At 43.0% G+C, this 12,500-nt stretch overlaps 2 protein-coding genes across 6 annotated transcripts in view; both read right to left on the reverse strand.

Annotated features, from left to right (window-relative positions):
- The window catches only part of LOC121698443 (dynein, cytoplasmic 1, intermediate chain 2a), a 185,743-nt gene that overhangs the window by 109,302 nt on the left and 63,941 nt on the right, over nucleotides 1–12,500 (reverse strand). The window lies entirely within an intron of this gene.
- On the reverse strand, nucleotides 2,518–11,852 carry LOC121698449 (tripartite motif-containing protein 16-like). Of its 2 annotated transcripts, none has more exons than XM_042080565.1 (6): nucleotides 11,289–11,852; nucleotides 10,687–10,782; nucleotides 5,618–5,851; nucleotides 5,376–5,523; nucleotides 5,012–5,071; nucleotides 2,518–4,810 (listed from the first exon to the last, which is right to left on the reverse strand). In XM_042080565.1, exons 1-6 carry the CDS (start codon nucleotides 11,628–11,630, stop codon nucleotides 4,284–4,286), a joined length of 1,407 nt encoding a protein of 468 aa, XP_041936499.1. In that variant the 5' UTR covers nucleotides 11,631–11,852; the 3' UTR covers nucleotides 2,518–4,283. The 2 variants fall into 2 exon arrangements, with proteins under 2 accessions (XP_041936499.1, XP_041936500.1); XM_042080566.1 differs by having other exon boundaries at nucleotides 11,127–11,432.

The following is a 12,500-nucleotide window of genomic DNA, read 5'->3' on the forward strand; positions in this document are numbered from 1 at the left end:
AACATTCATTCAGTATGGTACAATCCTTGTCTTGTTGTACACACACACACACACTCACACACTCTCTCACACACACACACACACACACACGTCTCCCTCTTTAGAGGTCACCTTGTGTCTTGGGATATGGGCTATTACAGATGGAGATGGACAGAATACAGATGAGTGGAGAGAGGGAAAAGAAAGAGAGACCTAATCGAGACAGAGGGAGAACACTGTGTTTATGTATGTCTCCTTATGAAAGGTCTGTTCGGGATCGATGAACAATGGCTCAATGACTCTCTCTCTTTCTCTCTCCATCTTTAACTCTCTCTCTCTCTCTCTCTCTCTCTCTCTCTCTCCCTCTCTCTCTCTCTCTCTCTCTCTCTCTCCCCTCTCTCTCTCTCTCTCTCTCTGTCTCCTCTCTCTCCCTCCCTCTCTCTCTCTCTCTCTCTCTCTCTCTCTCTCTCTCTCTCTCTCTCTCTCTCTCTCTTACCTCTTTCATCTTCTTCCTTCTTCCTTCCTGCCTGTAGAAAGCCACAGATTAAAAATGTAGCAGGTCAGAGCCGATTCCACAGAATGATCCACACTGTTATTTGAAGGGAGGGACGGTGTTTGATCAGGGCATCTGGCTGGAAATCTCCTCCGACTCCTTTTCTGGAATGGTTTGACAAGATACTTCATACTCACATTGTGTATGCTTGGCGTGCACGTATCCTTATACATGGCCAGCATTTATGTTTGCACGTGACGGTACAGCATGTATATGTATGTTTGTGACTGCAGATGCGCAGGTATGTGAATTAGTGTGGTTGTATGCTTGAATGCCCAAGGTTTGGATATGGTGCCAATTCTTCTTTGTTTGTGTGTGTGTGTGTGTGTGTGTGTGTGTGTGTGTGTGTGTGTGTGTGTGTGTGTGTTTTGCAGCAGCTAACACACACACACACACACACACACACACAAAACACACACACACACACACACACACACACACACACACAAACACATAGACCACCTCTCCAGGGTGTCATTATGGACTCTCTGACATAACCCAGGGTGTGATTGCTTTTCATCTCCAATTGACCTTAGACACACGTGGGCCAAGAGGGTTGGGTTCAGAGGTCGCACAAAAAACCCTCCAAGGCCCTGACCCACACTGCCTGACCAATTGCAGCACAGACATTTTGAGTGAGAGGTAGGTCTAGCCCTTTACAGTTTTTTTAACTGCTTACACACTAAATATTTGCTTGTCAGACAATTTTTGAGACCTGTCACTCAAACACCATAACTCCACGCCAAATCTGCAAAATCATACACTAATTTTCAGCCTTTGACTCGGTTTTCAATTTCATAAAAAAACTTTTTGCAAAACACCACACACAACTCTTTACCTAACACACATACAGTACATCTAGAAAATTACTTGATTTCATTTTTCAAACACAACCCATCAAAATGCCACACTTATTTACCAGTGCCTCACTCCTCACATGTGCAAACACTCATTAGTTTACTAAACACCATGAAATTGGCATAATATTTTTGCTTATAAGCCTCAGTAGTCATGAATATGGTATGAATGATGCCTGTTAAAGGGTTTTAAATTCACCTTTTCACATAAGGATGGATGATTCAGTTTCTCCTGGAGTTAAGTTTCCATACATTATCTTTCTCGTTTTATGAATGTATGTCTGTGTTGGAGTGTTTGTATGGAAAACATGCAAACACAAGTGACCCGTTCTTGTGCTTTAGTCCACCTTCAATGACAAATGCCGAAGACACACTGCCCCCTATTGGTAATGAGAGGAAAACTCACAAATGCAGAGACTGAGTGGCTAAGGGGGGTGGGGGGTAATTGTTTGTAGTTCAAACACAGGCACTGAGACATGGCTTCTAGAGTGGTTTACGAATGTGCATGCCTGTGTAAGGCCTTGCTCCATATTCTCAGCCGTTTGATTGTCAGTGCTACTTCTCTGATGGTATAGCATCAGTTGTTTATGTCTGCCAGCTGGACCAGACTGGCTGTGTCTTGCAGTATATTTCTGACGCATTGTTGAATTTACCTTTGCCATTATTCCCTGGATGAGAAAACAAGGTGATTTGTTGTTGGGTTTATGATGGTAACTGGCAATATTGAAGAAGCCTGTCCATTCACTCAATTTCCCTAAAATAGTCACAGTGTATTGATTTTATCATAATATGGGCGGCTGACGCCAGCATTATCACCATGCTTTATTGCCCTTTAAAATGCCCTTAATCTCTGTGATGAACAGCAACCATATATGAGAGAGGGAAAAAAACAGTTCACTGGCATATGGATAATAGCTTGTACACACGTCAACATGCACACACACACACACACGCACAAGCACACAAACACACACACACACACACACACACGCATACAAACACACACACACACACTCTCTCTCTCTCTCACACACACACACAAGCACACACACACGCACAAGCACACGCACAAGCACACACACACACTCACACACACAGGCATAAACATACACAGACACAAACAAACAATCCGCTGTGAGACACTTTTAATTCATCAAGCGACCCCTGACAGGCACGGGGCACACTGACGAATGCGCAACTAACACAAACAAATGAGTCCATTACCGGGCATTGCCTCGCGTTCACATCCCTGCCGCCTGATGTTTTCATTATAAATAATGAAATAACGACTGTGTGCCGTTCAATCTGGCCCAGCACTAATAATGACTGCGAGATGGAGCGGGCTTCGAATCAGCCCGCAAATGGAGCATCTCCTTCAGAATAACTTCACACATACAGACACACACACACACACACACACACACACACACACACACACACACACACACAAATAAACAAACAGCTATAGACCATATTTACTTTCTCTCTCTCTCTCTCTCCCACACACACACACACACACACACACACACACACACATACACACAAAAACAGATGCTGATGACACACTGAGTTGGTATGGTGGTGAAAGGTTGAAAATTCTTGCTGGAGACCCTAGGGCTGACAAATCCAACTTAACTCAGAGATCTATTTATAGAGCAAAGCTACAGAGATGTGTCCCAAAGGTAAATCACCTCCCCAGAACAAGATTATTCCAGGGGGCCTTCAGCCCATCACTCTATTCCACCTGGAGCATATTTAACAGGAACAAAATGGGTCTTTGTGTTCTTTATGCACTAGTTACAGAATTACAAGACAAGGGGTCAATTCCAGCCATAAAGTCCACTCATCCTTAATCAACCTGCATGGGCTGCTTCAGGACACCATGAGATGGTCATCAGCAGGTCGGTTACATGGCAGCTGATGCTATCTCCTTTAAGAGCTATCAGTTCTGTCTGAGTCCCATGAATTCGATCCTATTGTTCAGACACCTGACAGGATTGATTTGATTAGATTTAATTGAATACATAAACTAGAATAAAAAAATCCTTAACATTAAGTTTTATGTCATTATAGGTGATGGTACCTGTCATGGTAGACACAGTACAGGAGAACCCACATGCAAAGAGGGCCACATTCACAAAATACCAAGTCTGGTTTCTCCTGACTCACTCGTTTTGTTTCACTTTGTGAACAGAGCCTGGGTACTCTCCATTGGGAGATTGTTTCCTACACTAGCATCGTAATAGTCTGTACCTTGATTGTTTCCCTTTTGTACTTTGTTTGTAAGTCGCTTTCGATAATAGCGTCAGCTAAATGACTAAATATTAATGTACTGTAATGGGGGTGGACTTTACGTTAACTTTGAAATCATTAGTTCAGCCTAACCAATCACATTGATCAGGGATTTCTCACTTTACTTCCTACTAACCTTTACATACTGATAATAAGCAGCATCAGCAGTCAGGACACAATGCATTTACCTTTGTTGTATATACATTTACACATTTTTCCGACTGCAATTTTCTGGATGTTTGCAGGCATTGTTACTACCGTTGACCACTTTCGACACTTTCGAAAGTAACGTCATCCCCTCTCGTTGCTGATTGGACTGCCATCCTGATGGCTAAGGGAAACGTAAGTGTATTGTGTGAAGCCAGACTAGTATCTCAGTGAGATGGAAATGAGCAGCAGCAGCAGAATGGCTGCACTACAAAAAAAGTGTTTAGTCTAAAAAAGTGTTTAGTCTAAAACAGTGTTTAGTCTAATCACCACAAATGCTGATTGAGCATGTAGAGTCCCAGAGACCAGTGAGGATGTCTCTTATTTCCGCATTTGAGGGCTTAGTGCATAATTTAAACAATGAATCAGTGCAGCAATGCAATTACTGTAATGCATTATTCTGCGCAGATTTTTATAGATGCTCCATTTGCCACCCAAAACCCAGGATAGAGGGGTTCAGTAAATGTTGTCTGCACAGTGTGGAGGAGGGTCATTGTGTCTGAGACGCTGTAGAAGGACAAAAGGCCCACCCTATGGTCCACATACACCCCCATCCTGGCGAGTGGGAGGGTGAGGAGTTCAGTTCTGAAGTTATTGTGCCTGAAAGAACATCTTCCAGGATCACACTCTAGCCTCCACGACTGTTTATTGCACCCGAACCGACATTCAAGAACACCTTTCCTGTCGATATGTTTGTATGCAAGGGCGATATCCACTCCAACATTGTCCTCATGAGTCCACTCCACCTCCCAGTAGGAACATGCAGAAATAGCCTCCACGCACAGCACCTGCGCCCATCCGTCGAACCGGTCAGGATGGTCAGGATATGGCTGCTCCTCTCCTCGGGTTGCCTTCCGGTTCGCCTCGGACAGGGAGAGGGATCTGTGTGCTGTGTCTGGATCCAGCGTCAGTGGACAAGAATCTGACGAGGGTGGAAAAAAATCATTTCAGCTCTTTTTCTTCCTGACCCTATTGCCATCTCTCTCTCTCTCTCACTCTCTCTCTCACACACACACACACACACACACACACACACACACACATACACACTTACTCACTCACTCACTCACTCACACACACACACACACACACACACACACCGTGAGTGCTTTGGGTTACTCACACTCCATGAACTCCTCTCTAGTTTTTGGTTTCAGTGGCAGCACAATGTGGATCTTCCTCACTGGACATTAGTTGACATGCAAAGTAATGGGCAGAGCCAGATATACAAACACGATTACAAAACAATTATAAGAAAATAACTACAGCACTTGACATGACCTCATCAATCTTCTTACTTTCACTGAGTGCATGGGTTAAAAAACTACACATTGACATTAGCCTACTCAGTCAAAGCAACAAGATGACTTGACTGGGTTGAGTGAGCTAATTTTTGTTTTAACATCTTAGATGTGTGAGCTCATAACCATTTTAAAAACTATAACCTACATACATCAAGAGTGTCAGAAATGTTTTTTTCCTCTAACCTACTGCTAATATCTTCCCAATCTGGCAGGTTTCGTCCCTTTTCAGTGCAATAAGAGATTCCTTCAGGGCGTCAAATGATGGATGTTGACTGAGAGTGATGCTGAGTGAAGCTTTGGATACAGGAGAGGTCTGGAGGGCCTGGAAACTCTGTGAAAATACAAAAACAACCCCCCCAAAAAATGCCTTTAGATTCAGAGATGCTGTGTGGTGAAACATCTCTGCTGATGATGAGTGAAGCTACCTGGAGGAAGTGGACATCGTCTTCTTCGCGTGAGAGCTCTTCCATTTCAGCGTCTCCTCTCTTCAGTTCCTCGATCTCCCGCTCCAGCTCCTTCAGAATCTCTTCAGCTCGACTCACAGCTGCCTCCTCCTGAGCTCTGATCAGCTCTTTCACCTCAGAGCGTCTTCTCTCAATGGACTGCAGCAGCTCAGTGAAGATCCTGTCGCTGTGCTCCAACGCTTCCTGTGCAGAACGCTTATCGGGAGACAGAGAAGGGATCTAATGTGGCTATACTGTATATTGGGTCTTTTAGCTTAAAATGTTCAGTCCTTTTCTTGGCCAACACCGCGCTCTCCCGATTCTTCTCTTGTTTCTGACGAAGGCCATCAGGCCGAAACGTTTGTCAATTAACCCCTGTGCTAAAATGGATCAAAAGATTTTTGGAGTGCGACCATTTGTTATTTTTTATTAGCTTAAAATGTTCAAGAAGAACGCCTATGCTCTGTATTACCCACTAAAATTAGCATGCTAGCCAGCTAGCTTTGTCAGTGCTTCAGATTGCACTCTCTTGATAACACACTGAACCTCAAGAGGGGCTTTATCAAATATGTGCAAGCCAATGGAACAGTGCTGTCATGTTGTATGTAATGATGTATTCAAGATAACTTTACACAAAGCCCCTTAAAGCTGGAGATTGTGATTTCACGCTTAGCTAAGGTTAGCTAAAAGTGTCCCACATGTTACAAATATGTGACATTAAAGGCACACTATGCAGGTTTTTTAGCTTAATATGCAAGTTTTTTAGCTTAATTTGCCTTCATTTAACAGTTTCAGAGTCATTGGAATGGTTATATTACTTTTTTCGGGTTGAATGGTGGCCGTCTCGCTTCCCCCTAGCGCCTGTGAGCGGAAAAAACACCCTTGCAACTGTGGGCCGGTGGGCCGACGGCCTCAGCGTCAGGAAGTATAACGAGTGTAACGAATTGCTTTACTGCATGCAAATACACATACACGCCAGGCACCGGCTAGAAAAAGGTAGCGATGGAGTTTCTCAGACATTCGTCATGACAGAGCCAGCGAAAAAGAAGCAAAAAAACGAGAAAACAGTAAGGAAATTGCCAATACATAGTTTACCTTTAACACAGAGAAGGACTAAGTGTTGTGTAATTCTGTTTCGAAAGTAATTATGACTAATGACATTAAACTATGATGATTATGACACACACCGCTAGTTTTGATATTCAGTTTGTAATGTGATGAGTGAATAGTCTGCAAGCTATAGGCTCAGTGCACTAGCGTAGTGACAAACTCCCATTTTTGACTTGAAGTTGGCAACCCAGTTTCCTGTTCATTGATATTGCAGTCAACAAGCACCTGAAGATGAGTGCGTCAGTTGTACCAAAATGTGTGCCCAGGCTTACACCTGCCCTCTTTATTTTGTGCACATGGGCTGGCATTTTTAGGGAAAAAGGTGGAAGCTAAAATGGCTTTTATATCGACTTAAAGCAGAGCAGCAGTGCTCCTAAGAGAAATACATTGTATTTCTTAAGTTTTGGTACAACTAAACTCATCTCATCGCACTCATCTTCAGGTGCTTGTTGACAGCCATGTCAACAAACAGGAAACTGGTTTGCCAACCTCAAGTCAAGTCACTGTACAGAGCCTATTCCACTGGCAAAGATATGGAGATAGATGCAGAGCTGTGAGCAGACTGTAAATATGATTCAATTTGATTTAAATTCAAAGTTAAGTTCAAAGTTCCCGCGAGCCATTTATCACAGCAACTAGCAACTAGCAACTAGCACCGTTGGAAAGCTCATGTGGGATGTGAGCTTAATGAGCAATGCAACAGAGAAGAATGGGTTTGATTTTGGACGCACTTTGCATCCATGGGGCCCACATAGCTTTCTTGTTATTTTTGTACACCACTTTGGACAAAGGTATCTGCCAAGAATCACAACCATATAACCACAACCAATTGTAAAAAAAGAAAATCAAAATGAGTGAGCTGGGCTGAATAGAATGAACATTCTAAACTCTTTGCTGTTCAGATTTATCACCGTGACAACTTTTAAACAAGAGTTATTTACAGAACTCTGAAGATTCAATTCCAAAATGTGCAAAGTAGAATCTTCAGTGAATTTATAGAATCTGCTCAGTCTTATTAGTCAAGTCAAGTCAGATTTATTTTTAAAGTGCATTTAACATGCACATATTGCAATCCAAAGCGCTCCACAAACAAGACACATAACAACAAGACAAAAGATGCCGGATGGAGCGGCGTAGTCGCCAGCGTACCCATGACATCAAGACAAGACAATACATTTAAAAAATAACAAATACAAAAAATGCCGGAAGGAGCGGCGTAGTCGCCAGCGTACCCGTGACACCAAGACATACAAGACAGACAACAAAACAAATAAACAAATAAAAAAAAGAAAATATATTTTAAAAGGGGAAAAAGTGATGTTAAAATTAGTCCAATTTCCAAACCAGCTGAAAATGTCCAAGGGCAATGATGATCCGTGAAAACTGCACACAGAGCTGTGTCTTCACAACCGATGCAATGCCAACAAAGTTCTTTAGCAACTGACCAACCCGGTGAATTCACTGGCAGTCTGGAGATAACGTTAACGTTAGAAGCTAGGCCTGCTAGACTGCAGTCTGGAGATGATGGAAACACAGTCCAAAGTACTGAGCGATATTAGACACTTCAAAGCAACCAGGTGACAAAAATGAAGCTCAACGAACTTTTCAGCTGCTGCTTACTGGTCCGTAAGAAGAAGCACAAAAATGAGAGGGTTGACACCAGCAAGAAGAAGCAAAGAAAGGAGGCTAAGTGCCTCAAGAAGGAGATGGCAGACAGGAGGAGAAAGGAGGACCTTGAGATGGACATCTCCCAGGTGCAGAGTGTGGAGACTATGGTAATGTCTCTAGAGGGGATGGAGAGAGTGGAGGATGAAAATACAGTGATGGCTATCCACCATGCTGAGATCCACCATCCTGATCCAGAGTTCAGCAAAGAGGACTGCAGTAAGTATCACATTTTCAGATAGTTGAATAGCCTAAGAGTCTTGAAGAGTCAAAGAGTTGAAGAGTTCATCCTTTCATATCTCTCTACAGACCCGGAAAAGTCATCTGTTGACCACAGGAGACCTCCACTGGACAAGGAGGAAGGTAGGAGCCCATCCCCACTGCATGTTGATGGAGATATTGATCAAGAGTTCAGCAAAGAGGACTGCAGTAAGGCCTATCACATTTTCAAATAGTTGAATAGAGTTGAAATGGATGCCTACATTTTAATGTTGTCAGACTTACTAATTTGTTGTCATTTCATCTCTCTCCACAGCTCTGAACGAGTCATCTATTGACCACGGGACACCTCAGCTGGACGAGGGGGATGGTAGGAGCCCATCTCCGCTGAATGGTGGTGGAGATGGAGCGAGACCTGTGCCTCAGTTGAAACTGGACTGGCACAGACACCAGCCTACAGTCGGGAAGCCCACACCACACGCCGGTGCGTGGCGCACGCCTGAAACCCCTGAGGAGAGAGACGTGATGGAGGAAGAGAGGATGAAAATCCTGCGTGGAGGGGCATTAATACCCAGAATGCAACCACACTGGCCACACTGACCGCTGAGGAAGAGAACCCTACACCACAGCCTGCTGTGTGGCGCACTAAAATCCCTGAAGAGAGAGACGAAGAGAAGAGGAAAATTCTGCACGGATTTGTCAAGAGAAGGGGTCTTACTACAGTACATGTATAGGGGGTATTCATGTATAGAGGGAATTCAATAGATAATTAAATGGATAGATAGCTTACGTAACATTGTATTAACATTTGTAATAATTAATAATACATTTCTTTCATTTTAAAGCATCCTGTTGTTCATGTCTTATCTGATATTACATTTGAGTTAAGAGACTGTACCAAGCAATAATACACAGTGCCTTCCACAATGAAAAGAATGAGCATAAATCTAACTCTGAATACCTCATCTAACAATATATATTTTCTACAAGTAATTGGCATCCTCCATGTAATACTTGTTTTGCTAATAAAACAGCCCAAATGCTCTCCTATAATATCTCATAACGTTGGGATATACAGTGCAGGAGACCTGAGATTATTCCTCTTGACAGAATTGCTTCAAAGCGAACAGGTGAGAAAATGAAGCTCGCCTAACTTTTCAGCTGCTGTCTACCAGTCCGAAACAAGCACAGGAATGAGAGGGTTGACACCAGCAAGAAGAAGCAAATAAAGGAGGCTAAGTGCCTCAAGAAGGAAATGGCAGACAGGAGGAGAAAGGAGGACATTGAGATGGACATGTGAGTTGGAGTGTGGAGACTGTGATAATGTCTCTGGATGAGAGAATGGATGGACCTGCAGACAGACTTGAAGGTGAAAATGCAGTGATTGCTATCCACCATGCTGAAATGGCTAATGCTAGGCCGTGACTTGCCCAAGAGCTGAGAAAGAGAATATCAGTGAGCCTGATCAAAAGTTCAGCAAAGAGGACTGCAGTAAGTTAGTTGAATCGCCTAAAAGAGTCAAAATGGACACCTACATCTTATTGTTGTCAGACTATTTAATTAAAATCATCATTTCATCTCTCTCCACAGCCCCGAAAGAGTCATCTGTTGAACATGGGACACCCCAACTGGACAAGGGGGATGGTAGTAGCCCAACACACACACACGCACACACACACACACACACACACACACATGCACATATACCATACCCACCTCCCCACACACACGCATTCATAAACTGCACACAAACACACGCATGAACACACGCACACACACACACACACACACACAGATACTCATGAGCGACCACACATGCACATAAACGAACACACACACACACACACACAGATACTCATGAGCGACCACACATGCACATAGACATAGACGAACACACACACACACACACACACACTTATATGAGTTGCAAGAGTAGGGGATGGAGTGGAAGATGGAAACAAATTGGCAAGCATGATTTATTTTTGCGGAGCGAATATGTAGGACTGAGCGGCGGTCATATTTTGTACCGCTATGTGGTACATCTAGTTAGTACTCACTTTGTAAGATACCACAGCTTTTGTCAACTTCTTCATCGCTATCTCTCTTTCTTGGATTCTCCTATGGAATTTCTTCCTTTTTTCCAGAAGCAGCTTCTGTTGTTACACAAATTAATAATCAATTAGAAAACAATTGAATGAATAAACAACTGCTTTTTTTTTGTGTGTGAACAAAAAAGACCTCAACAAGAAAATTATCCAATTATCTTGAGAAAAAGAGCTTTGTCATCTTGAGTTAATTAAATAATCATCTTGATAACTCGAGGTAACAAAGTTTGCCTTCTCAAGAAAACAAAAATCATTATCCGGTTTTAAATGATCTTATGCTGAGAAAACTAGTTTTGAGATAACTAGATAATTATCTTGACATCTAGAGTTGACAAGCTTTGTTATCTTCACCTAAAAATTTGATTGAAATTTGAATCAAAATTGATGATTACCTTGTTATCTCAAGATGATGGCATAAAAAAATGATTGCGAGTTATGGCCTTTATTGGCCTTTTTGTTGCACTGCCGCTTTTTTAAAACGAGTAATACTTGTGGTGACTTTGATTTCATATAATCCCAAATGACAAAAATACCACTTTCAGGAGAGACTTCACCTGTTTCTCGGTCCGTGCTACTGTTGCAAAAACAGTATTATGGCCATTGTGATCTTCTGTGGTGCACAACACACAAATGCACTTCTGGTCATTGTAACAAAACATCTCAAGGAGCCTGCCGTGTTGAAAACATATCTTCTCCTGTAGCTGTGTGGCTTTGACCAGCTTGTGCTTCTGTAAGGCAGGCTGATAACGAGGTTGAACATGAACCTCACAGAAGGAGGTCAGACACACCGGACAGGACACGACCACTTTGAGTTTCTCCTCAGAGCACAAGTCGCACTCCACATCTCCTGATCCTGTGCGTGCGGTCACGGGTGGAGCAGCCTGGGCCTCTGCCATCTTCAGATTCCCCAACAGCTCAGCCAAGATGGTGCTTTTCTTTAGAAGCGGCCTGAGGTGAACGCGTCTCTGCACTGTGGACAGCTGTCGACACTTTTCTGATCCACCTAATCCCAGCAGCTGTAAACACAGCTCATACAGTAAAAGTGTCCAGAGGAAATAGAGACACACTGAGCAACAGAAGAGATCCACACACCATTCTGTGAACTTTCTTCCATGTTCCTTGGCTTTAGGACAAAATAAGTACCGCCAAACTGCCAAAGTGGAACCTTTATCTCCGAGTGCTCTGTGCTGATAATGCTAAAGGGCCTCCTGGCCAAGTTCCAGAACACTTGAGGAGAAGATGATAAGAGAGAGGGCTGTGGCATGCCCTGTCACTCACACTTCTGTCCACTCTTTCTTTCTCACATTGTGTGTGAGAGTGCCAATTCTGGTCATTCCAAAGAAGTGTGCAAGCCACGTGTGTTTGTATTTCATACTCATTTTTAACCATCAGTCACCACTGATCACATATTTTAAATCTGTTTTCATGGGAAATGGATAAGTGATCCTTTAATAGACACTTCACAATTAAAAGCACCACGAACAATTTAGAACACAAAATAAATCATCCGTTTTATTTTCTGTACATAAAAGAATGTGCTCTCTTCGATATGCAGTGGACACAACGCTATCGTGCTTGTGTTTTTTTGTTTGTGTTTTGAGAAAATGCATGACCTTCATACCCTTGGACCACTGTGGAGTCATTCACAGGCCCAGCCTGGGCTAACCCACAGAGACACCTCACAAGCCCATAATGTGCCTTACTGACCACACATCTTTTTTTTCACAGAGCTACATTGGACAACAAAGCAGCTATGGGTCGTAGTT

Source organism: Alosa sapidissima, chromosome 23 (genome assembly GCF_018492685.1).
Source record: "Alosa sapidissima isolate fAloSap1 chromosome 23, fAloSap1.pri, whole genome shotgun sequence".
In the NCBI taxonomy this organism is placed as follows: domain Eukaryota; kingdom Metazoa; phylum Chordata; class Actinopteri; order Clupeiformes; family Clupeidae; genus Alosa; species Alosa sapidissima.

Excerpts from the sequence above, each read along its gene's own strand:
- LOC121698449 (XM_042080565.1), bottom strand. The coding sequence starts at position 11,630 with ATGGCAGAGGCCCAGGCTGCTCCACCCGTGACCGCACGCACAGGATCA. Across the intron at positions 10,783-11,288 it reads TAGCACGGACCGAGAAACAG|AAGCTGCTTCTGGAAAAAAG; the intron begins GTGAAGTCTCTC and ends GTGTAACAACAG. Across the intron at positions 5,072-5,375 it reads TGGGAAGATATTAGCAGTAG|TGAGGAAGATCCACATTGTG; the intron begins GTTAGAGGAAAA and ends ACTAATGTCCAG.